General features: G+C 29.8%; 1 protein-coding gene across 9 annotated transcripts in view; it reads left to right on the top strand.

The window, feature by feature from the left end:
- The window catches only part of LOC111632985, a 67,178-nt gene that overhangs the window by 17,102 nt on the left and 25,093 nt on the right, over positions 1-24,983 (top strand). For 8 of the 9 annotated variants that reach the window (XM_023377506.1, XM_023377502.1, XM_023377504.1 and 5 more), the window contains one exon: positions 4,679-8,515. In XM_023377506.1, the coding sequence (XP_023233274.1) occupies positions 4,798-8,515 (3,718 nt within the window). In that variant the 5' untranslated portion in view covers positions 4,679-4,797. Of the gene's footprint in view, positions 1-3,796; positions 4,283-4,678; positions 8,516-24,983 lie in introns of those variants that run through there. The other variant, XM_023377509.1, reaches the window with a different exon arrangement.

Below are 24,983 nucleotides of genomic sequence, written 5' to 3'. Positions count from 1 at the left end.
TATGGTAAATAAAATTAAAATGAAATTTGTTTTCCTCTAAAATGTCGATTTAATTTAAAACAAAATGGAATCAATCATGAACGCTACATTCTTGTTTATTATCATTTCTAGAGCATCCGGAAAGTACATTGACGCTTCGTTAAAGACTTCACGTGATCCGTGACGGATTATCTTAAACGACTCATAAAAAATCGGGGGAGGAGAGGCGATTTTTGTTTTTTTTTTTTTTTAATATTTACCAACCGAAGATGAACAAACGCGACAAACTACCGAGAATCGCACTAATTAATGTACTTAATGTAATGTTTTTTGAAAGCAATAAAAGTGTGTAACGTTCAATGACGTTTCACGTTCATTCTCATAAACTACTGACCCCATCACTTCAAAGGTTCGGAAGTTGTTTTTAAAATGATATCTGGTCACGTAATTCCGATAACCGCTGCAGAAAATAGAAGATTTGGAGCAGTAAATATGAAAAACTATGACTCTATAATATAATCTGGAGCTATAAATGTGAGAAGCCATGGCTCAAGAATGTATAAGATTTGAAGACATAAATATGAGAAGCCATGGCTCTAGAATGTATAAGATTTGAAGCTATAAATGTGAGAAGCCATGGCTCAAGAATGTATAAGATTTGAAGATATAAATATCAGAAACCATGGCTCAAGAATGTATAAGATTTGAAGCTATAAAAATGAGAAGCCATGGCTCTAGAATGTATAAGATTTGAAGCTATAAATGTGAGAAGCCATGGCTCAAGAATGTATAAGATTTGAAGATATAAATATGAGAAGCCATGGCTCAAGAATGTATAAGATTTGAAGCTATAAAAATGAGAAGCCATGGCTCTAGAATGTATAAGATTTGAAGCTATAAATGTGAGAAGCCATGGCTCAAGAATGTAGAAGATTTGAAGCTGTAAATGTGAGAAGCCATGGCTCAAGAATGTATAAGATTTGAAGCTATAAATATGAGAAGCCATGGCTCAAGAATGTATAAGATTTGAAGCTATAAATATGAGAAGCCATGGCTCAAGAATGTAGAAGATTTGAAGCTGTAAATGTGAGAAACCATGGCTCTAGAATGTAGATTTGGAGCTATAAATATGAAAGACTATGGCTCTAGAATACAATCTGGAGCTATAAATATGAGAGGCCGTAGCTGTAGAATGTGATAATCCTCATGGTTGGATAATCGAGATGAATATACAACACCTGATTTATCGAGTTCAAAAGTTAAAATATATACTAAATTTGGTTGCTGTCAACGTGGAATCCGGTGACAACCCGTTCAGTCTGATAATCATGCTTGACTGAATAAAGGTCTGCCTCATGATGATTGATTCTAACCATCGAGGAAGTATGAAACCAGTTGAACCGTTATAATTCATTATCTCATCTTTCGTCTTGAATGATTGAATAAGGCTCTCAGGCTACGTTAACTAATTAATAAAGTTCATGTATACTTCCTGTATAGTCAAACACCTGGTCTTTATGATTATGAAATTTACATGGGACTATTCGAGTATTTACTTCAGCAGTTTATGTGCGAGAGGAGATTCATTTGTATCTGACGATGGGGACGGGGTGAGTCTGATGACGTAAGATTGCCCGTGTTGTTTATTTTTCACCCCAATCATCACAAAATTGTCTGAAAGTAATTCTTGTGTATTTGGGAATGGTTTCATTTCTGGTCTGATGACTTAATTACAGGGAGGGAGTGTCTGATTTCTGATGACTGGTGATGAAGGGAAAGGGATCAAAAACGGACAAAGTTTCGCTGATGTAATGCTTGAACGACTCCCAAGAGGAAACAGATGTGAAATATGATAAAAAGATAGCATCCTGACAGTTGGTAGACGATCCTGAAGCGTAATAAAAGGATTTAGAGACTGAAAATCCGTTAATATTGTTAATAATTCTAAAGAATATTTGATATTTTGATATATAAAGGCTTGGAAGATGGCATCCATCATTAATTTAAAAAGTTTAAAAAATTCCACCACTAATTAGAGTCGTGAGATAAAGACCAAAGCCTTGATTGCCCTAAGCGAAACAATGCAAATTAATTCAGATTTTGGAGATTTCGATACAAATTGCCCAAAATTTTTTCTTTAAAACAATTAAAGCATTATCTCTTCCCCTATCTCAAATACTATTGAATATGTAGGCCCTATATTAATTATGTAAATTGTACTTATTACATCATAAATTATAGAATGCAGACATTGCATACGATTTGAAACTTGCTTGAGAAGTCAAGACAAGGCAAAATTAAAATTAGTTATGCAAACTCTTAGAATTTTCCTCCTCCAACTTTTTTCATGCCTCTTATCTCTTATAATTAAAGGTTTAATGGTACATAAGAGTCAGTTTCTTTTCTCATAAGGTTCAAGGATCAAGCCATGAATGATTACTATAGAGAAAAATTATTGCACATTACTCATGCATGATCTCAGTGATTCGAAGTTGAGCCAGACTCTCAGGTAGTCAAAATACTGGTTAACGACCTTTAACCACTCATTATAGCTAAACTTAGTCTCTCATACGCAAACGTGACTTAGTTCTAATACAATAGTTTCCGTGTGACGATATCGTGGCTTGTGGAAGGTGTACAGATGACAAAATATTCCCATGTAATATCAATTTTTACAGGTTTTCTTAATGGTGTTGACATAATTTAGCCAAATTTCTAGTATAATGGATCCTCTGAACGACTTAACTTTTACTAGAAGCTTAGACGTTGCACCTGACGGAACTAAGACCCTTCATCAAGGCCAGGTTTCTATTGTCTGTTAGTCATGTACTGTGTATCCTGTCTCTATTATTGTGCACGGTAGTAAAGGGGGGGAACTGATGATTTTGTACTTTCTTAACACCATCTGTTCAGTTGAGTCATTTTATTATGAATTTCTTGTAGAAAAGATTTTTGGGAGGTGCCAGAAAGTAAAAAAGATTTCTTCTTCTGATAAGTAAAGCTGGTTAGTAGTAAATAGAAGGGATTAATCTTCATAGAGGTTAATGGGGGAATGAATAGAAGGGATTAATCATCATAAACTTGAAGTATATTTTAACTATAATTAGTGGATCTGTTAATGTAGCGTTGTTATTTTGATATATAAAAATGATTTAAATATGAGTTTTGGGAGTTTTAAAGGGCCAAAAAATTTCTTCAGACATTTTGAAAGAAAAAAATATATATATTCTATATATTATAAAATAAGTTTATGGTGGTTTCAAGAATTGATAGGCCTATAAACAGGGCTGGAAACACAGTAAATTTTAAACATGACTTCATAAAAAATGGCGATAATGTAAATATCAATTGTAAATAAACCGCAAATACAGTCGACCCCCTATAACACAATTGATTATTCCGTTTTATATGAATTCCATGTTGAACGAGTCACTTAGATTTTACAAATACGCGAGCCGTTCACAGCCGGCACACGTATTTGTAAAATCTAAGTGACTCGTACAACATGGAATTCATATAAAACGGAATAATCAACAGTGTTATAGGGGGGTCGACTTGTAGATTTTTTGAAGATAAAAGATTATAAAATTTTCTGATTGTTTTTCGTACGTGAACATAAAAAAATGGCAGTTGCAATATTTGAAACTAAGCTATTGGTGTATCACGCAATCAAATTAAAGTGTATTTAGCCTATATCTTTAAATAGATGCAATTAAAAATTCTAAATTGCAAATTGTGTGCAATTTTTCAGTTGAATTTCCTTACGACACATCAATTGTTATAAGGAAATTAAAATAATAATAAAAAAAAAACGAGGACGAATCGATTGTATTGATGACTTAACAAAACAATTGAGAGAAGTTGAATGCGTTTAAACACTACGATGAGTCAATAATGTGTGACGTAGTAAAATATAAAGTAAGAAGCTGTTACTTCTACTTTATCTACATCATTCTCTGCTCATAAAAGCGCAACCAATTAAAGCATGAGAAAAGGTCAGTCAACTAATTAAGTCCACCTCCGTCCAAGGTGTGTTTGCACACGTCATCGCTGTCATGTTTTCCTCGTCGTCACCAACCGGTCCTGCACCCCTTTGACAAAAATATTCTGTTCGTGTATTTACCCATTACGGGTCTTGCTAGGGAAGTTTGGGCGGGGTACTCTACGAAGGTTAAAACCTAGAAATTTCTCAAAAATTACGGTTTAACTGCGTTACGTCAGTGCTTTTAACACAACTTAACGGCTTTTGTCGGTTCGATTTTAAAATACTAGACGTATATTTACCGTGTCTGAGAGTTGAAAGGTGAATTTATGGTTTGTGAAATTCGCTATAATGAAAAATGGTGGCTTGGGAGCCTGAAATATGTGTTTATAACTTATAAAAACGGGTGGAATTTAGGGAGTGGATTAGTTTTTTTTTTATGTCACACTTTGTATTATTTAATCCATATCCTAAATGTTTATGCCGTATCTTACATTGTTATCCTCAATTGTGAGAGTAATTTATGTAAATTTAAAATATCCCTTAGGGGATAATGACGTAACAATACGGGTTGAAAGGAAAATCGATCGCGTTCACCTCAATAAGGAAATCAATAAGGCAAATTTCGATAGCTTCTGCTTGTTTAGAAGATTGAAGATAGGGAAATTTTATTATAGATATATATTTGTGTTAATTATTAACATTTTTATTTGGCAGAATGACGAAAGAACGGAGGATGCCTAAAAGGCCTGAGGTCGTGACGTCACAGAAGCGGACCATTTCTCTTTCGGACAGCTCGTCACAGTTGTTCTGATAAGTCCGAGCCGTCAATAACTATGGAAGGAAATTGGGCGGAGGAACCAAATAACGGGGAGTGTTTAACGTGGGACACGTCGTACTGCAGCACGTGGCACAGCCCGAATTCCGAAACGGACGACACATGTCTAGATTATCGAATAATGATACCAGAAGGAAAGGAGTACAAAATAGTTTTTATCAGTTCCAGTTCCGACACGGACGACGATTGGCCGAATCAAGCGAATTACGATGATTATTTCGATCTACCGGAACTGGAGGAAGATTTCGTCGTTCACGTTACCGATTACGTCACGGAAACATGCGACGGTGTCACGAACGGAACTGGGCCAACAGAACACGTTACGGACTCCACTGGCAAGAAGAAAGACGTGTTGGAGGCGGACCGTGAAAGTGCAACAGGCACAGACCCTGACCCCGGCAGGAAACCGAGTATAGAAGTGCAGCAGACTGACTCGGTGCGGGCTGCAGCCAACTACCAGTTGTGGGTTGGTAAACAAGATCGGGAGACGTCGCCTAGCAGCTGTGCAGCACAATCGATCGTGCAGTCGGAACATGGCGGAGGAGACGAAGTTATAGACCCAGATATGGAAACTGCAAAACGTTCTGATGATATTTTGCCACGGCATCAATCACAGGTTAAAATAGAAGAGGATAATGTGGCCGATGATTGCGTTACCAGTCAAGAATGTGCCACCCACACGCCGCGGAACGAAATGGATGTTTTGAATACAGAGAACTGTCGACCCGATTTGCAGTCGATGAAACCTGATTTAAATAATGAAGAACTGTCTACTTTAGAAAAGTACTTCACCGTCGCCCTGGAGACAGGTAGGTGTTTTAACTCTAAACGTCAGCCGTCCGTCGCAGTCAAGAAAATGCCCGGTTTGGTTTCGGACGGGGCCGACGCCGACGTGGATTCCGTTACCGAATCCGTCGATGCTCGAGATCCTTATCCCTCCGACACGGAGACGTCGAGCGTTAGTGATGTTTTCAGTGATAACGAAGACAATAGTGATTCTTCCTCGGATGAGGCTACTTACGTTGCGCCTGCAGCTACGGGTCAACCTCTGTATAGTCATTCTAGTTATAGTTTACATACCATTATGGAGGAGAGTTGCGAAGAGAGCGATAGAGGTTCCGGGTCGACTACGCCGACTAATCGGATGCCGCCCTCGGAACTCGAGAAGTATTTTAGTTTAACTATTGCCAGTGCGCTCGATCAGAAGAGGGCTTCGTTGGCTATCAGCGAGGATGATTTGAGTATTATTAGTGACTCGTTTTCCGAGAATTCGGGCTCTATTTATAGTGAAATGAGTGAAAAAACAAATGATGTTGATCCTGCCGTTTTGGCTGCTTCCCGCCTAGAAAAATATTTCACCTTTGGTTTGTTAGGTAATGGAAAGTTTTGCTATCCGGATGATGCGGAATTTACCGACGAGAGTGCTGGTATCGGTAGTGAAGTCGACGATTGTAGTTTGGCGTCTAAGAGAAATTCAATCTGTTCTTTAGATCCGTCATTTGATGATAATATAACTGAGAAAGTTGATGAATTGATTGAAGCCACAGAAATTGCTGAAAATGCATTTGTTCAGGATAATAATTATGATACTGTAAAACGAAAAAAAGTAAAAGAGAAAGATGAAGAGAATGTTTCTGATACATTCTGTGATGATGATGGTTTTAGTACAGTAAAAAGAAAGAAAAAAGATAATGAAAATGCCAATTTAACTGTTGAATCTGTAAATGATGATAATTACAATCAAGATATTACATCATTAAATTTCAAAAACAAAGAAAATTTTACAGAAAATATTAATGAAGTAACTGATGAATTTTTAAATTGTAATTCTGATAATGATTATATAGGTTTAGAATCAATATGTTATCTTTTTGAAGAAATTATTTTAAGTAAAGATGATACTGAGATAGAAATGTTTAAAGATACAGATAAAGATAAACAAAACTTAACTATAATTGAAAATGATCTAAATAAAAATAATGTTGATATGTTAGAGGTGACAAAACCTGTTGACTTGGATGAAACAGATAAAGTTGACACCCCTGTTTCTGAAGGCTATCTTGATGATGAAGCAAAATATATAATGAATAAGTTAGTTGCACACTTTGCAGATGCAAATGTAAATAATACAAATTCTGGAGAATTTCCTGGTTGGGAATTATTTGAATCGCAGATTGCACAACTTATGCAAACGGTTTCACCGGCATCTTTGTCTATTGGTGATCCGAGCGGTAGTAGTTGCAGTAGCAGCACTATAGGTAGTAACAACAGTGATTATGGAAGTGATACACTAGAATCTGCAGATTGTACTACAACTGACGATGATGATCAAGAACAAAATGGACGAAATAGCGCACTAATGGTTAATGTACATCCATTACAGCGAAGAGGTTCGGAAGGTTCTGGCAGTGGAGAGAGTACAGATTCTACAATTTCTGAAGATACTGTGTACATATGTAAACAATTGATGCAGTCTCTTAAAAAAATGGTTGAAGCTACACATAATGATAGGACTAAAAATGAAGGTGACAGTTTTTCTCAAGCACGAGTTTACATAACTGAACAAATAGTTGCATTAATGCATACAGTGAGTGCAAGTAGAAACGGGTCACCCATAAGAGAACGGAAACAGAATATTTCAGAATCTTTAACTGAGAAAAATGATGTTAAAGTCTTGAAGGAAATTGATAATTCAAATGAATTATCTCCATCAATTTCTGAATTAAGCAATTGTTCTAGTGATGAAGAAGCTGATATTATGTTTGTATCTAATATTGATGATTACAAAGAAAAAAGTTTGCAAGATGAGAAGCTTGAAGTGCCTAAATTAGATTCGGACCTGCTTACGGTTGATGAAGGAATATCTGTAGATAATGCAGAAGATTCTCAAACAGAAAAACATCTCTCGCAGAAAGAGTATTCAATAAATGATGCATATAAAGATACAAACAATGATAACATTGTTCATTCTAAGCAGAAAAGCATAACTGTTGCTCATGTACATTCTATTTCTAAACAAAATTCATCTTTAGAAAAGATTGATATATGCGTAACAGAAAAAACAGAGATCAGTGATAATTCTCAGAATGTATATCTTTGTGCAAAAGAAGAAAATTCAAAATTACAAACAGAAAATATTGATGAAGAAAATAAAGATGAGTGTAATATTCAGAGAACTCTCAGTGATCGTAAGAAAGCATCTAGTGAAAATAATCTTCTCTTAGCTGATTATAAGGCAAAAAAGAAAGAGGGGAAAGTATCTGCTACAAAATCAACTGGAAATATTTCTGATCTTGAAGTTGCTACAGGTTCAAAGGCAGCTTGCAGAGATACTGGTTATTATTCATTGAAGTCATCAGACGATAGCTTTTTGAGTTTGGATGAATCTGTTACAAGTCGAGCATCCTCTGCTTCTTTGTCACATCAAAAATCCCCTGCATCCACAGAAACTATTTTAGAAGATGATGAAAATATTTGTGCCAAACAACCTCAGGTGATGACTGTGATAAATTCCAAAACTACATCATTGAGCTCAGGTAACATACCAGAAACTATAATAAGTGCCACTTCCATAAAATCGAGTACTTTGCCGTCTAGTGTCAGAAACACTGTAACACCTACGCATCCTCCTCCATCATCCACTTCACGTTTCCGTCCATTTGTGTCATCGTTTTTCTCGACGTCTGGTGTTCTCAGGAAGTTAGCAGCATTACGAGGTAATTAGTATACATTAATTTTAAATTTCACATTAAAATATTGGATAAGTGAATTTAAATTAGTCAAATAATTCAAACTTTTATTACTTTTTAATGACACTCAATATAAAAATATATTAACAAATTATAATATTATAATAAGCACTGATATTAAATATAAATATTATTAAAATTTAAATAAATTTTGTTAACTTAAAATGATTGTAATATGATCATCAGCATATTTACTTCAAAATAAATATGCAATAAGTAAAAATATTATATGTTAATATTTTGTAGCACCTCATTCATCTTGCTATACTTACATTTTGACAGCAGCTTACACCCAATATACATTTATACTTTTGTTATTGTTCTTTTCTTAAAAGCTTACAACAATGTTATTTTATGAAATTTTTTGAAATTAACAAAAAAATTTGGAAGGAATATTTAGAAGCTACAAATAAAACACAATGCTAACCAGATGTATAAATTCATGAGCCTATGCTATATATAGAGGATATTCTGGAAAGAATGCTACCATTTTAAATTGCTGTAATTATGTTAATTATTACCCGAGAAGTGTGTTGTACACCAATCGTTACAGTAACTATTTGCATTTCAAATTTATGTATTTTTATCTACTGTCTAGGAAACACTGTAAGCAAAAATGGCAACTCCACAATGGAAACGATGTTTTGTGTCGTACAGTTTGCAAACTCAGAATCGGTCATCATTGAGCAACAGGAATGTTTGCCTTACTTTGAAACTATCTGAGAAATTCATGATTGATTCCAACTTTGCAAACTGCATAACACAAAACATGTTCTCTGTTGCGCAGTTGCCATTTTTATCTATAGCGCTTCTTAGAGACAGTAGACAAAAAGACATCTGTATGCAAATGGTAAATGAAACTTGGACATTTATGCTATTGACTGATGTACTGTACATCACACACTTCTCAGATAATTAACATAATTATAGTACTTTAAAATTGTACATTCTTTATGGAAGACTATGTATAATCAATATTTTTGAAATGATTTGCTTGAAAAGTATGCCAAAAGTAATACTTTTCTATAAAGTTATATTTTCATTATTAAGGTTTCTTTTTTATTTATCAAAATGTTGTTATACAAATCATTATAGATTCTTGTTTCAGTACATCTAGGACAATATTTAATCTAAGCATAGGATGAAGTATCAAGTATTCTACCTATATAGTATCAACTGCTTAGTGCACTTTTACTAATATGAATAAGTTATTGCATAGGATCATTTGAATAGTAAGGTTGTATATAAAGAAAAGCAAGTCAATAAAAAACTTCACAAATTCAACATGTTTTTAAAAATTAATCTGCAATTTCTTTCTGTTGTTGGCTTGAATATTTAACAGAAAAATGAACAAAATTAGTTTGGATTAGTGAGAATGTTCTATGTATACATATGAGATACTCTCATTAATTTTTAATGAAGTCTTTTATCCTAATAATTAAACACAATTCAACAATATATAAACAAGATATTAAAATGTATGACAGAACCTTATCCTTTCTTATTGTTAAGGCTTCTTAGTTTGAACAGAATACAGATTTACAATTTCTTTATAAACATTACCTTCAATTTTTAATTAATCACTACTGATTTAACCGTATTAAAGCATAAATTTCTCGAAATTTAATCCAGTAAAATAAATATTAACTGGATCACTTAGTTACGATCTTATTTAAAATTTCTAGATTCTATAATTAATAAAGAATAGGCGGAAGAAATATTTAATAGCAGCAAGTCATGTAATATAAACATGCTTCTGCATTACTTTATCATCAAGTAACCCAGTTTGATTTGCAATGTTATGCTGATGCATAATTGATTTGTTTTGATAATTATCATATATGCTTGTTTCTTTTTTTATGATGTTCGATGACTAGTAAATTTCCATATCTGGACTATATGATTACACATAAGAAAATTTTCTAATTTAGAATTAATTATATTCAGAGTCATACTTCGTAGAATTCCTAGTTTAAAATTATGTCATTTTTTTTTTATTCCTGTCCCAATTTTCAATTTTTAGAAACTAAGTTGAACAATGTACATGTTATTTTACTTGAAAAAATAAATTTTTCTCGTTTCAGAATATAATTTTAGTTCGAAACTTCATTATAATTTAATTTGCCGGAAGAAAGAAAGATGTTGATTTGATATCAAATTAATAGTTTTTCTATAACACAAAAATTATAATTTTGGTATTTATTATGTTTTTAATTATAAAAAAAGAAAACCTTGCAAACTCAATAAACATAAACAAGTTTTAAAAATTATATTGAGGAAAGAATTTAAGGCATTGTTGCATTTGAAATGTTTCCTCCCGATGGGTTAGTATCCGGAACTAGTTGTAGCAGGTCATCTTGTCACATTCCATCTTCAATAGAAAAAAATAACTGGGTGGATTTCTAATTCATTCACTAGTTTGTAATTAAGAAAAATGTTTTGCTTGATAATCCAGAACATACATCAAGCAAAAAGATATTTTTTTTATTTTATTTTGTTTTATTTAATAAATGGTAGAAAGTTGAATAAACTCGCATGAATTTATTCATCTGAAAAATTTTTTTATCATCAAACTTTTATATAATTAATTATGATTATTAAAGGATTAGTCATATAAATCCTGAATATCCTTTATTGACAATTTATAAATTTTTAATTATAAAAACAAATGAAATTATTTGATTAATTATTAGACATTTTAATCTGGATCCAATGTAACAGTTTGTTTAAGTTAAATAAATAAAAATTGTAGTAAATTATGTAAAAATATTTCTCAGAATTAATGATTATAGAGATTGTTAATTCAATTGCTACAGTATTTTGCAATATAATGTAAACTCGTCTGTTATTGTTATAATAAAACTATGTTTATTATTTTATTTTAAAATACTAAGATTAAAGTGTAGATATAAATGAAAATAATCAAATTTAAATGAACAGAAATAATGCTGTAAACAAAATAAATGGTATTTTCACCAATTTATTTCAGGCTTCTTCACTTTGTTGAAAGTACTTTGTAAATAATTTTAAAGTTAATTATATTGTTTACTTTGTTTATGATGCTGTTTTTGTGAATTTAAATTTTGTTATTTACATAAGTGTACATGACATACAGGTTTTACTTCACTATATAGGAACATTAAAATTAACAATGTTGAATTATTTATAATTAATTAATCTCTTAATCTTACATTCAGATCAAATGAATTTTTATTTAATATTTTAGTATCGTATATGGAAACTGTACATAAATAATTATTAGTTACTGTGCTGGATCTTTCTGTTTCTCTATCATATCTATTGATCATGATGGTGGCATCAATGATAAAAATGTTTGTTGCAGTTTTGCTATAGGTTTTTGCTAGTCTTTTTGTGTAAATGGTTTTGATTTTACAGATTTGCCTTCCAAATTTTATGTTTAAAATATTTAATTTTTAAGGATTATGATTGAGGTGGTACAACCTGAGGGAGCTAGTCCAATTTTTTGGGTTGGCTTAGAAATTTTCAGGAGGGGATTGATCCAGTTATGCTACATCCCATCCTTTTACTACTTAATTGCTTTCTTTGTGGATAATAAATTACCAAACAATCACCTAAATATCGGGCTATAATACTATTCGGGCTTTGAGTTGTTGTTATTCTTTGTGGATCTTGCTTAAACTCGTGATGTGAGGTGAAAGGTCCTTATAGTGCTTGCAAGATGGAGAGTTATAAATATATGCTTTATATATTTAATCTATATAATAATTTTATATGTTTAGATTTTATTAAAGTGATAACAGAAACTGATAAATGATGAAATGTTAATTAAATGTATTTAGTGATATATCTTTTATTTGGAATAATAATTTAGTAATTTAATGGCTTATAACATTTTTATAAATAACAATCAGTTAAATTTCCTTGTATGAATGAAATGAAAGCTTAAGAATATTCTATAATAAAATATTTACAAAATTAATTAAAATTGCGAGAACATTTTAAATTTGCCGTTTGTTATAGATTATAATTAAGAATATAAAGCTGCAGATGGCTGAATTAGAATTTTGATAAATAAAATAATTTTAAAAAATGCAATGACATAAAACTTGAAGTCTGTTTTTATATTATGAATGGCTATATTCTGTAGCTTAAATAAACTCGTCTCATAGAGTTGTGTACATTAGAGTCACTTGACATTATAAATGCCAAGTTGTTTTTTAAATTTGAGAATTACATTTTATATTAATTCTATTAACTCAAGTTACTACATCTGTAATATATCAATATTAGCCAATACTTCTTTATTATAAATACAAAAATACAGATATTGATAAATTAAATTTCTTTTAAGGCTAAATTCTATGATACTGTGTTTTTATCTTGAGACTATATCAAAGAATCATAACTGTGACTGTGAAGAGTGAAACTATGTCAATGAATTATATTTATTCTTATTAACTCATTGCTTATAAGCCAATAATTGATTTGTTTGCTATTCTTATCTGCGTTTTAATTAATATTTGATTTATTATTGATGAACAATGCTGCATATTTTCCTGTGTTCTGACCTTTTTATCTGTCAATCTATATTTATATGTCTTTCAGTTGAACTTTTCTACTCCATTAAATTTATTTTTTATAAATATATCTGTTTATTTTTATTGGTTTGATGCATCATATTTTTAAAGTTCATTTTTCTATGTTATTATAAACATTACAGTGTAATTTAATTGTTATTATTAATTATTAATAGTATTAGAAAGTATAGTACAAAATATGAGAATTACTGTTTCATGTTTAATGCTAACTGTTCAACATTTGGATTAAGGTTTCTTGTTTCAACTTTGCATTTGCTATTGTTTTTTTGCATTCAGTGACAGACCATAGTTTTGCCCTAATAAAGAAAATATTGACCATAAACTGGAAAATATTCAGTTTTACTTTACTTCTATATACATTATGATACTGTTTTTCTTTCACATACCTTTTTAATATATTTAACCTCACTTAGAAGGTATGATGATGAAAGCTGTAGATGAGTAATGACCACAAGATGAATTCGGTCTTGACCTTCAACCTAAGCTTAATTTTCTTTAAATTGACTAATGTTAAAAGTTACAAGAATGTGTGAACTGATACTAAAGAGAATCAAAACCAAAACTGAGGGAAATAGATGCTCTTGTAGTTTAATATGTTAAGTTACTAATGATTTTTGTTTAATGCAATGTAATAAGATTGTGCTGCATTTATTAAAACTAAGTTTCCATAAATATTCATACATTTGAAATACAAATTGCAAATTATATGATTCATGTTTCAAATTTCATTGCTATTTATGAATTATTCAGCAATTTGTATAGATTTTTTTTCCAGTTCNAAGAAAAAAAAAAAAAAAAAAAAAAAGATTTTTGTGGGAATGCTGGTTTGTTTTCTTCCTGTTATCCCCAATTTATTTTATTTATAATTACTGAGTGGGTGAATTTTTTTCAACAGGAAATTTAAATAATGCTAGAAAATTTCCTGTTAAAACTAGAATTTCCATAAGTAAATTTATTTATATAGTTTGCTTATATATATATATAATTAACATTATTAAATTTTTATAACATATAAGTATAATGATGTAATTGTGACATTAAAGATATTTAATATAATTTTTGGAATTTAGCTGTACAGTACTTTATAGTGACGAGTAATTAAAATACATTATTTTTGTGTTCTGTACATCTGTTAAATTAACAATAAATTTTGTGAGATTCTTAATTAATTTCAAATACCAAATATTTCATTTAATACTAATTGCAATATAAATACTCAATGCAAAGTGTTGTAAATAATGACAGATAACAGCAAGAAACCTATACTTAGAGGTGGCTTTTAGTGAGTGTAGATCCACTGCACCTGGCTCATATTTTCTCTCCACATTATTAGTTTGCACCTGGTCCTGAAACTGCAGAAATGACTCTCCCCACTCTTTAAATAATGCTTAGTAAATAGGTTTGGTGTCTTATATATACACACTTTTCTTGTTATCCCGTAGAATTCTAAGAAATGAAAGATATTTTAAAGTAAAATAAAGTAGAATCAATAGTAGCAAATATATTGGTTGGTAATTCCCATTATTGTTTAAGTTGCTTTTACTTTCTATTGAGTATTTACAATAATTATAATTATCAAAATTCACTTCATAACAATGAAAAAAAGCAGTGATTTAACATAGTAATGGGAAATTTCTAGCAGATATTTAAAATGATGACATTATATACAGAGGAAAATTTATCAGCTTTCAAGATACAAGTAAAAGTATATAATAATAATGATAATTAAAACATGTGTTGATATACAAAAAATGAACAGAAGAGAACTATCTTTATTGGTTTCAGGAAAAATTATGATGTGACATACAAAGGATCAATTTTCTAATGTTCCTAGTGACCGTAGAAAAAGGAAAAGCTGTTTGATGAATTGTAATTACAATTTAAAATTGGTGTATATCCTGCACCTGCTTTCAAATTGCCTTCTAAACACAGATTACCCACACAAAAATATGGTACTACATTCTATACAAATTGATCAAATCTGTAATTTTCATTTCTTGAAAATACCGAATATTATAATAAATTTTCTTTATCTCAGAAACTTTAAAAGATACATAAGATAATTTTAAAAGTAAAAAATAATATAAATTTAAAACATATTTTATTGACAAATTAATTGATAATTTTGTCTACATTGAACAATTATCTTTTTATATAATTTTTATGAAACATAAAACAAACTTTTGATAAATATTATCGTTTAAATATCAGAAATTTATATAGTATTTGTAAAATATTTTTTATTTCCTGAACAAAATATTTGTTGTAAATTTCTCAAAAAGTAAAGGACTTCTGTAACTTATCATGGACATGTACAGGACCAGTAGTTATATACAGCCTTATATTTCAAAGCTAATGTACCAGAAAAGATTAATGGAATCAGCATCATGCATCAGATGATTCTGATTTTACCTCAGAATTATCTTCAAGTATTCCTTGGAAAGAAGGCTGAATTATTCCAGAGCCAGCAGAAACTTGCTCTAAATAAAATCCAGCATCCATTAAGATAAATACATATGTCACATTAGTAACTAACTGCATCAGTACAATTTTCCTAAGTCTTTTTCTATTTATATGGAGTAATTTCTATCATTATCAAGACAGTAGATTGTTATTTAATTAATTTTTATTTATTAATAACAAACATTAATTAGAGAAGATTACATCTCTTGATCTTTTGTTGACTCTTGATAACAGGCATATAGCTCAAAAGCTTTGAATCAAGTGCATTTTTTTTTATTTTACTGTATAATTCATACATACAAAATCCAGTAATCCAACAATATATTGTAATCTGATACCCATTAGTCTGATATATGTCATGTGAGTACATACAGTATGATTCTCTGTAATCTATTTTTTTCAAAGTTGTTATAAACAATTAGGAAGTTTATTATGAACAATTTTTAAAAATTTTCAGATTTTAAACTAAAAATTGCTATGACAACAAAAATCAAAATGTAAATGAGTTCCAATAAAACAATTGGAACTCATTTAAATTGAATAACAGTTTGTCTGGTTTCAGGCAACCAATCCCATCGTCAAGAGATATTGACACATGTAGACACACATCTTACGACTATGGGCTTGGTTACTGTAAATTAATAGAGAAACATTAGAGAGGTTGAGGCGCACGTTTTAAACGTGTAAACGTGTACGTTTGACGTTCGGCGCCGCTTTCCCGTAAGCCTAAAAGTTTGACAATGGTGTTTGGATAGTCGGTGGAATCACGCTTGACAGTTCATACACCATCGTCAAACTTTTAGGCTTACGGGAAAGCGGCGCTGAACGTCAAACGTACACGTTTACACGTTTAAAACGTGCGCCTCAACCTCTCTATTATCTCTCTATCTGAAGGACAATCTTTATTTTTGATTTTCTCAACAAAATTTTATGAATACATCATGGACAAAGCTGTTGAGAAAATCTAAAATAAAGATTGGTCTGATTTCTTTTTCTTTATCTAAAATAAAGAGCAAACTTTAAAGGGTATTTGTATCTGTGTGTGAGTGGGAAAAGAGAAATCATAGGAGGAAACAACCAAATCCAAAAAACGTGTGAAGAAACGAAAACAATCAAATTGCAAGCCCGCTATGAAAAGGACTAGAGAAACTGTTATTAAGTGTACAGAATTTTGTTGTTATCTAAAGAATTTGGAATTGCTTTCATTATTTTACAATATTATTTTGTCAAAAATGTTTATCAGTGAGGAATTCTTTTATTTAAGATTCTTTAACTATAATTTTAAGTAATCCAAAATTGAAAGTTGGAAAATTTTTGAAAGTTTCCTTGTTAAAAAGAAATACAGCCCATTATACAGAATGCAAAAGGGGAATTAATTTTTTGTTCCTTTAATAAACAAAAATAAGGATATGAGAAATTATATGCAATGTTATTACAAGCTAAATTTATAAATTAATTTTTCCTTGTTGCAATTCTCTGAATTTTATTAGTTGCCCATTTGTATTGTTTCTGATGAAAAAATGCATCTTACTAATAAATAAATTCAAATATAAAGATGACAATAAAATTTTATTTTGCTTTTTTATATATAAAAATATACATCTGTATATCAGTGGTGTGCAGTGACATTTGATTATAGGGAAGCTGTGTTGATCCTGGATAGAATCATTTGAAGCATTATATGATATTTTGGTGTGTTGCATCCACCAGTTAAACCACGTAAGGTTGGTGCTCTGTAAAGTGCATGCACAAATGCATATAATCTGGCTGCTTTATGCGATTCAGATATGTGGAAGCTGTCCTGTATTCGGCAATATGGCGCTTCCATTGGGAATATGCATATATGAATTTATATTCGAATATACAATAGTGATCTTATCATTGTTTTTCACATGTATAGAAATTTGTAATAAGATACATAATGCGGTTATAATAAAATATTAATTTTAATTAATTCAAAGTACGTTAAAATATGAAAATAATTGTATAATATATGTTTATATTTTAGAAAATACAAGGGAAGTAGAGCTTCCACAGCTTCCATGGATGGCATGCTACTGCTGTATATTGAATATAGAGATTATACTGTAAAAAGTGAGATGGTACCTAGGCTAGTCACAAATATGTGGTTTTATCCTTAACTGAAAGTCAAAATGATATGAATAAAATTAATTAAACAAATGTAAACAAAATTTTTACCACTTATCGAGCATAAAGATTTCAACTTATATCATTTTTATATGTTTATGCTACATAAAAGATTAAATTTTGAGACGACATGTGCCTGGAGTCTGGAGCAAATGACATTTGTGGTTTTCCTTTATTTGGGTTTGAGTATACATACCAAGAAATTTAGTCATGAAAAGCTTGCACAATATAAATGAGAGAAACTTGAATAGTCTCCATTTGTATAGTTTTTTTCTTTTAATATTTAAATTAAAAAAAATATGTGAATTGCAGTTGTTCATAGGAAAAAGTCAAAGGTTTTCTAGAGCATTAAAATCTTATAAGTAAAAAGACTGTCCGTAAATGATGTTTACACCGAAGGGGAGAGAAAGGATCATGATAAGTTGGACAAAGTCGGACAAGGAGGAGGGAAAAGGTTGAACTTCAATGGAGGTCCATTTTATTTCATTAAATTTTATGCAATTTTTGCACTTTATTATTCATAAAGTGATAAAAGTTTTGAGGGGGTTGAGTTTAGTTGGATGTCCAAAGAGGGGAGGAGTAAAAATTTCAAGAAAGAAATGCAGATATCATTTATAGACGGCCCCTAATTAGGAATTAATTTTTCCACTAAAATCCATTAAAAGCACAGTAGAGCATTGATTATCTGAAATAATTAGAGCAGGGCAAATTTGGTTAACTGAAATTTTCAGATAATCAATCACAATCAATAGGAAAAAATAAAAGTCAATACCTTAAGTAAAAATATTAATTTTAATTCTATTATAACAGTAAAAAAGATTAAGGCACAGAAATTTAATACATACAAATTATAAGAAATAACAAAAAAGTTGTAATTTATTAAAAATGGGTGCTAATTTTTAACTGCTAAATTCCTGGCTTGATTGATATCGTGGCACTCTGAATGAAACTAGAAATGAAACTTCATTTCTAGCCATGTGAATCCTGTTTCTAAGGTATAAACTTCTTTAGTACGCATAAGCCCAACCAAGCATTTGATGCTTTAGAAGCCTGAACTCATTAATCATGCTTTTCNATTTTATTTAGTTGATACGTGTTGATATTATTTACACACGTTTCGGGCATTTATTGCCCCTCTTGAAAATAAATACAATAATAATTTGTGTTTGAATTACTACTAATAACTACTAGCACGGTTTCAAAGTACCAGAATAAGAATTCCGAAGCTGAAACGGCAACAATCATCAAAAAATGGATAAGGGTCAACAAAAAAACAACAACAATTACAGAGAAAAACTACAAGTTGGCTGAAGAGGGGCAATAAATGCCCGAAACGTGTGTAAATAATATCAACACGTATCAACTAAATAAAAAATTTGATGATAAAATTTGCCAAGTGCCTGAAAATAAATACAATAAAAATTTAATAATAATAATAACTTCCATCATATTCTTCACATAAAAAACTGTCAGTAAAATAAATTTTAAAGTATAATGATTATGAATTTATATAATTTATTAAAATATTCTAAGTTCTTATTTATTGAAAATTTAATGTAAGTTTTAATATAATCATTTATTACGATTGAAATACAGTGACCTCTCATTTAAGAGACATTTTTCACCGATCCTGGCTGATAATGTCTAAAATCTCTCATTTGAATGACACACTCAGTTCTACACCCCTTCAAATATTTCAGACTATTGTATTTTTCTCTCACTTTACCATTGCAATTTCAATCACAAGAACCGAGTGATCACTTTGCCATGGGTCAATCAGGTGCCCAGGAAGACAATAAAGCAAAGAGGATTATCGTAGTGGACATATCTGATTTTAGAAAGAGAATGGTTGCTGGATATATGTTTGAATAAAACAAAGTGTCATAATTCCCTTTAGCAACCACTGTCATGTATGTCCAGACTATTGTTGCATTCCCCTAAAGATGTTGCCAGGTATGTATTGACTAATAACTTTGGTATGAATTGTGTCAAGCCATGATTATTTACATTCATATTTTTCAAATTTTGACAAATTGACCTTCTCTAACATGGATTCTATCTATGTCAAAGTAACCTTTGGACAGCCAACAAAATTTCCAAAATCCACATACTTCTAGTTTCTACCCTACAGAAATTTTAATATAAAGAAAAATACAGTACTGTACATCAGCCCCGCAGGCCCACTTTTGCAGTGAAACTTGGATATGCATATTAATTTCTGGGTGATGTAGGTAGCAACATTGTTGAATTTAACTTTGTATTTTAAATTTAAAAGAAACAATGCTTTTAATTGTGGTAATCAATACTGAAAGAGCTACAGTTATATTTTTAACATTTTTCATTCAAATTGTTCAATTTCTTCTTTTGTACAACTCTCTCACTTATATGACTTTTATCATAGGTCCCTTTAGAATCATATATCTGGAGGTCACTCACTGTATTTGAAATCTAAAACTTTTTATGCTCTATAGTAATTCATCATCTTATTAAGATGCAATAAACATTTTTGTCCATATTAAAAATGCCAAGATGACTCCATTAATATATTTGAAAATATTCACTAGATGTTAATAAAATTTTCATGAAATAAAATGAACTGTTTGCTATATTTATATACACACTCTGGTTTGGCATTGAATATATACAGTATTTTAAGTTTAAAAAGACACAAATAGAGATAAAAGATATTTATATTTTTGTAACTCAGAGAATTACTCACGATGCTTTTTGACACCTAGAAGGCAAGAAACGGACTAAAAATATTTTTATATTCTGTTATTGCATGAATATTGTAAGGAAACTATATTCTTCACTTTAAACTAATTACTTCTGTTTTTTTAAGTATATTTTCACACTTATAAACAAATTTCTAGTGATAAGAAATACAATATTTTTGATTATGAAATAAATGTATAAATGACATACACGACAGTGAATTATGTGACTACAATCCAGTATTACACGTAACGAGCTTGTGTATCAGAATGGGAAGAGAAAAAGATTTGAGACGTAGACACGATATAGAAGATGGCTCATTGAAGTTATTCCATTTCGTTCTCAAAATACACTTTGCGATTTTTACCGACGAGCTTCCTTACATAGTTTTACGACACGATATTCCATATGATATTTATATTAAAATAACATTTTAGATGTCAAGTTGTATTAATAAAAAAAAAATCAAGCTAGTTATAAATTTGAATTAATATTATAAACAAAGATCATTAATTATGAAACTTTTCACTTTATTCAGCTCAAACATTTTCATATGCAAAAATCATTAGGAGAGAAATTTTCTAAATAAAATGAAGTATAAAAATTACTAGATTAATGCATATTACATAAGTAATTAATAGAAAATGCGTGGAAAAACCTGTCTGAGATTTTTTTTAATGTTAAAATCGAATTTATTTCTGGAGGAGTTTCTAAAAAGTTTAAATTATCGAACAGATACAGTTTTTATAACGTAACAGAACTGTTTGAATGAAACTTTCCCAGAGAAGACATTTAACTGCTGTATATTACGAGCACGTTGGATGGAAGCGAATTGCCGCGAATTGGTAGCATCCGTATCGTTAATTAAATCCCACAAAAATTCTCAACGTTAAAGATCTAAAGTCTTACCTTTATTATTACGTAAAAACTTGCGATAATTTATATTAAACGTAATCCCAATAAAAGGTTCCGATTTAAGAAAAGGGAAGAACCCAAATACGTAAGGAGACAAAAATGTCTGAAAGAGGTGACTTGAGGACGAGAGTTTCGTCGCTGAGAAAATCTTTCTAATTCCCGAAGAAATTCTTCGAATATTATGATAATTACTAACGGAATTATAAATAATTTTCGATTCGTTTACTTTGTTTATTAATTTTAATATTTATTTAATACTTTCTGTATCGTTTTTTGTACTACTCTTCGGGAATAGTTAAACTTCCATCACCACGTGATTCTTTAATAAAATTTAATGACAAACGATTGCTATTATTTATTAATTTTATCCGATCTGATAAAACTTTGGACTGGATGGTACGACATGCTTTAAATGCATACGTTAAGTGAAATAAAAATGACGTGTTGTTAAAAATTATTTTATTTATTATAAACTATATGTGAAGTGAAGCAGAATAGACATCTTAACCAAAAATATGAAGAATGTTATTCATTTTTTACTATATTGTATTATATTATGCTTCATAAAATTATAAAAATATTAAACCATATAGCTAATTACTAGATTTATTGGATATGTTTGGGGTTACAAATTTAATTAAATGATTTTATAACTTGCTTGCCTTAGGAAAGTTAAATTAAATAAATTTTTAACCCAAACGTAGACCAGTAAATTCAGCAATTAGATATTTTGTTTAATGTGATACGTGATAGGAAAATTTAAACATAATCAAATGGAGTGGCATTATCAGAAAATTTATGTTTCAATGTATGAATGAATAAACTGTAAACTAATTTAATGATACTTTTACTGAAACAGCATTCTAGTTTTATTATTATCTGTGCTTTGTGATTGATAATTGTTATATATTTCAATAATAATTGAATAAAATAGAATGCATGAAAATAAGTTTATAACTAGACTTATGTCATAATATCTGATTTTAAATTTTTAGTTGATTATATTTTATTACGATGTTATCATATTTTCTACCTTTAGCAAATTATCCTCAATAGATTTACAATATAATTAAAGTAAAATTAACAAGTCGAGAGTTAGAGACATATCATACATTTATAATTTTGCATTATTTTATCACTCGTTTCTGTGCACAGAATTTTATAATAAAATATCCTTTTATATAAAGCAATGTTATCAGCAATTGCTATCAAAGAAAACCAATATTTAATATTTATCTATTTTTTGTTTGTATCTATATATATAATCGAGACGAGTAGATAATAATAATAAGCGCAGAGCCCAAACGGTTAGGAGTTGAAAGCTGAAATTTGGTACACAGTTAGGGTATGTCACAAAAACGCACACTAAGAAGAGATTTTTCGAAATTTCCACCTCCCCTGGGGGGGAGAGGTACAGGATTAAGCTTAACAATTCCATCAACAATAGAAGTGTTAAGTAACAATGGAAGTGTTAATAGAAAGCAACGTTTTAAGAGAAAGTGCAGTTTTTTTTCGTTTTTGCAGGAAATCAAACATATTTTTAGACGACTATAACATAATAATATTAATCTTCACTATTGTTACCTTTTCCTGAGCAATGCCGGGCCTACCTGCTAGGCCCAGCATTGCTCAAGAAGTTTTAAGTAACAATGGAATTGTTAAGAGAAAGCGATATGCAAGACGCAGATGCAGTTTTTTTTCATTTTTGCGGGAAATCGAATATATTTTTAGACACATCTAAAAATTCTCTAATCAGTCCAGAAACAGGGGGACCCAATTCTTGCATTCTGTGAAAACGAGTAAGGTTGACTATAACGTAATAATGTTAATCTTCTCTATCGTTACTTTTGCCCGAGCAACACCGGGCTTACCTGCTAGTTTAAAATATTCTACATATTCTAGAACTATTCTAGACATATTCTAGATAGTTAATAGTTGTAGTATATGACTGATCAATTTCACACTTTAGAAATTTCTGTAAAAATAATTTTACAAGACTAATAAAGTGAGACTTTGTATATCAGTTTGATGGGAAGTGATTATAAATTAAGACACTTTGGATATTTTTTGAATATAACCAATCCATTAACAAGAAAAATATATTTATGCTTAGCAATATTGAAACAAATTTAAGATTATTTTTCAATGAGCAAGTATTTATTATAGAGAAATGACGTAAAATTTATCACTTTTCACTATTCTTACTATTCGATAATGAAAATTTTTAGTGTTTAGATAATATCTGAGATCGTAAATATTATATAAATTAAAGAAAATTCCTTTTTTGATGCTTTGACTTCTAGATTGATGACTTTTGACTTTCAAAGAAGTAAACTTCTTATTAAGTATTGTGTTTATGTAAGAATCTGGAGAAGAGGTCAGGTGGCTTTTTGAAAACATCTGATGTGCAGTAATAAACATTGCTTTATTCATAAAATGGCAGTGATTCTATCTAAAGTCCTTAAAACTATTCAAAATGTAAAAGTAAAGAACTTTCATGCTATTATTTACTTTGAAAGTATGTCTTTATTTTTTTATAGATTATTTAGATTTTTATCAGATAAGAAATTATGAATTTACTTTAGAATTACTGTCTAGCTCTAATCTGAATTACAGTAAATTGAAGATTTCTGTATCATCAGATTATTATTTACTAAAAAAAAAAACTTTAAATATATAAAACATTAATTTTTTAAAGACGACTTCATATTAGAAAGTGTACTTAGAATGAAATTTTTCTTTTTTTGTATAAAAATTAGTTACGATTTTAATAACATGAGTGCCTTAATAAAATTTCATTTTTACTGTCGTATCAAACCATTGCATGCATCTATAGAACATTAATACAGTATCAACTAGGATGTATATAAAATACACATTTATATTTATAAACCAAATAATCTGGCAATTAATTTAAAATCGTTTAATATCTTAATATATGCTCATTCTGTCACTTTTAATTTTTCATATATATAAAATTTATATACGTTTGTTCAGTAGTGAAATAACTTTTGCATATCACTTAAATTTTTTGTTTTATTCTTTAATTATGCTGTTTTTGTGAATTTAAATTTTGTTATTTACATAAGTGTACATGACATACATACAGGTTTTACTTCCTATATAGTGAAGTAAAACCTGTATGTTATTTACATAAGTGTACATGACATACAGGTTTTACTTCACTATATAGGAACATTAAAATTAACAATGTTGAATTATTTATAATTAATTAATCTCTTAATCTTACATTCAGATCAAATGAATTTTTATTTAATATTTTAGTATCGTATATGGAAACTGTACATAAATAATTATTAGTTACTGTGCTGGATCTTTCTGTTTCTCTATCATATCTATTGATCATGATNACTATTCAAAATGTAAAAGTAAAGAACTTTCATGCTATTATTTACTTTGAAAGTATGTCTTTATTTTTTTATAGATTATTTAGATTTTTATCAGATAAGAAATTATGAATTTACTTTAGAATTACTGTCTAGCTCTAATCTGAATTACAGTAAATTGAAGGTCATTCTTTTGAAAATGTTAATTTATATAACTTTGATTTATATATTTAGTACTTTGACAAAAAATATTATTTTAATAAAAAG

Source organism: Centruroides sculpturatus, unplaced genomic scaffold, assembly GCF_000671375.1.
Source record: "Centruroides sculpturatus isolate CEXI.00-Female unplaced genomic scaffold, Cexi_2.0 scaffold296, whole genome shotgun sequence".
Lineage (NCBI taxonomy): Eukaryota > Metazoa > Arthropoda > Arachnida > Scorpiones > Buthidae > Centruroides > Centruroides sculpturatus.
This window is presented reverse-complemented; position numbering and strand designations above follow the sequence as displayed.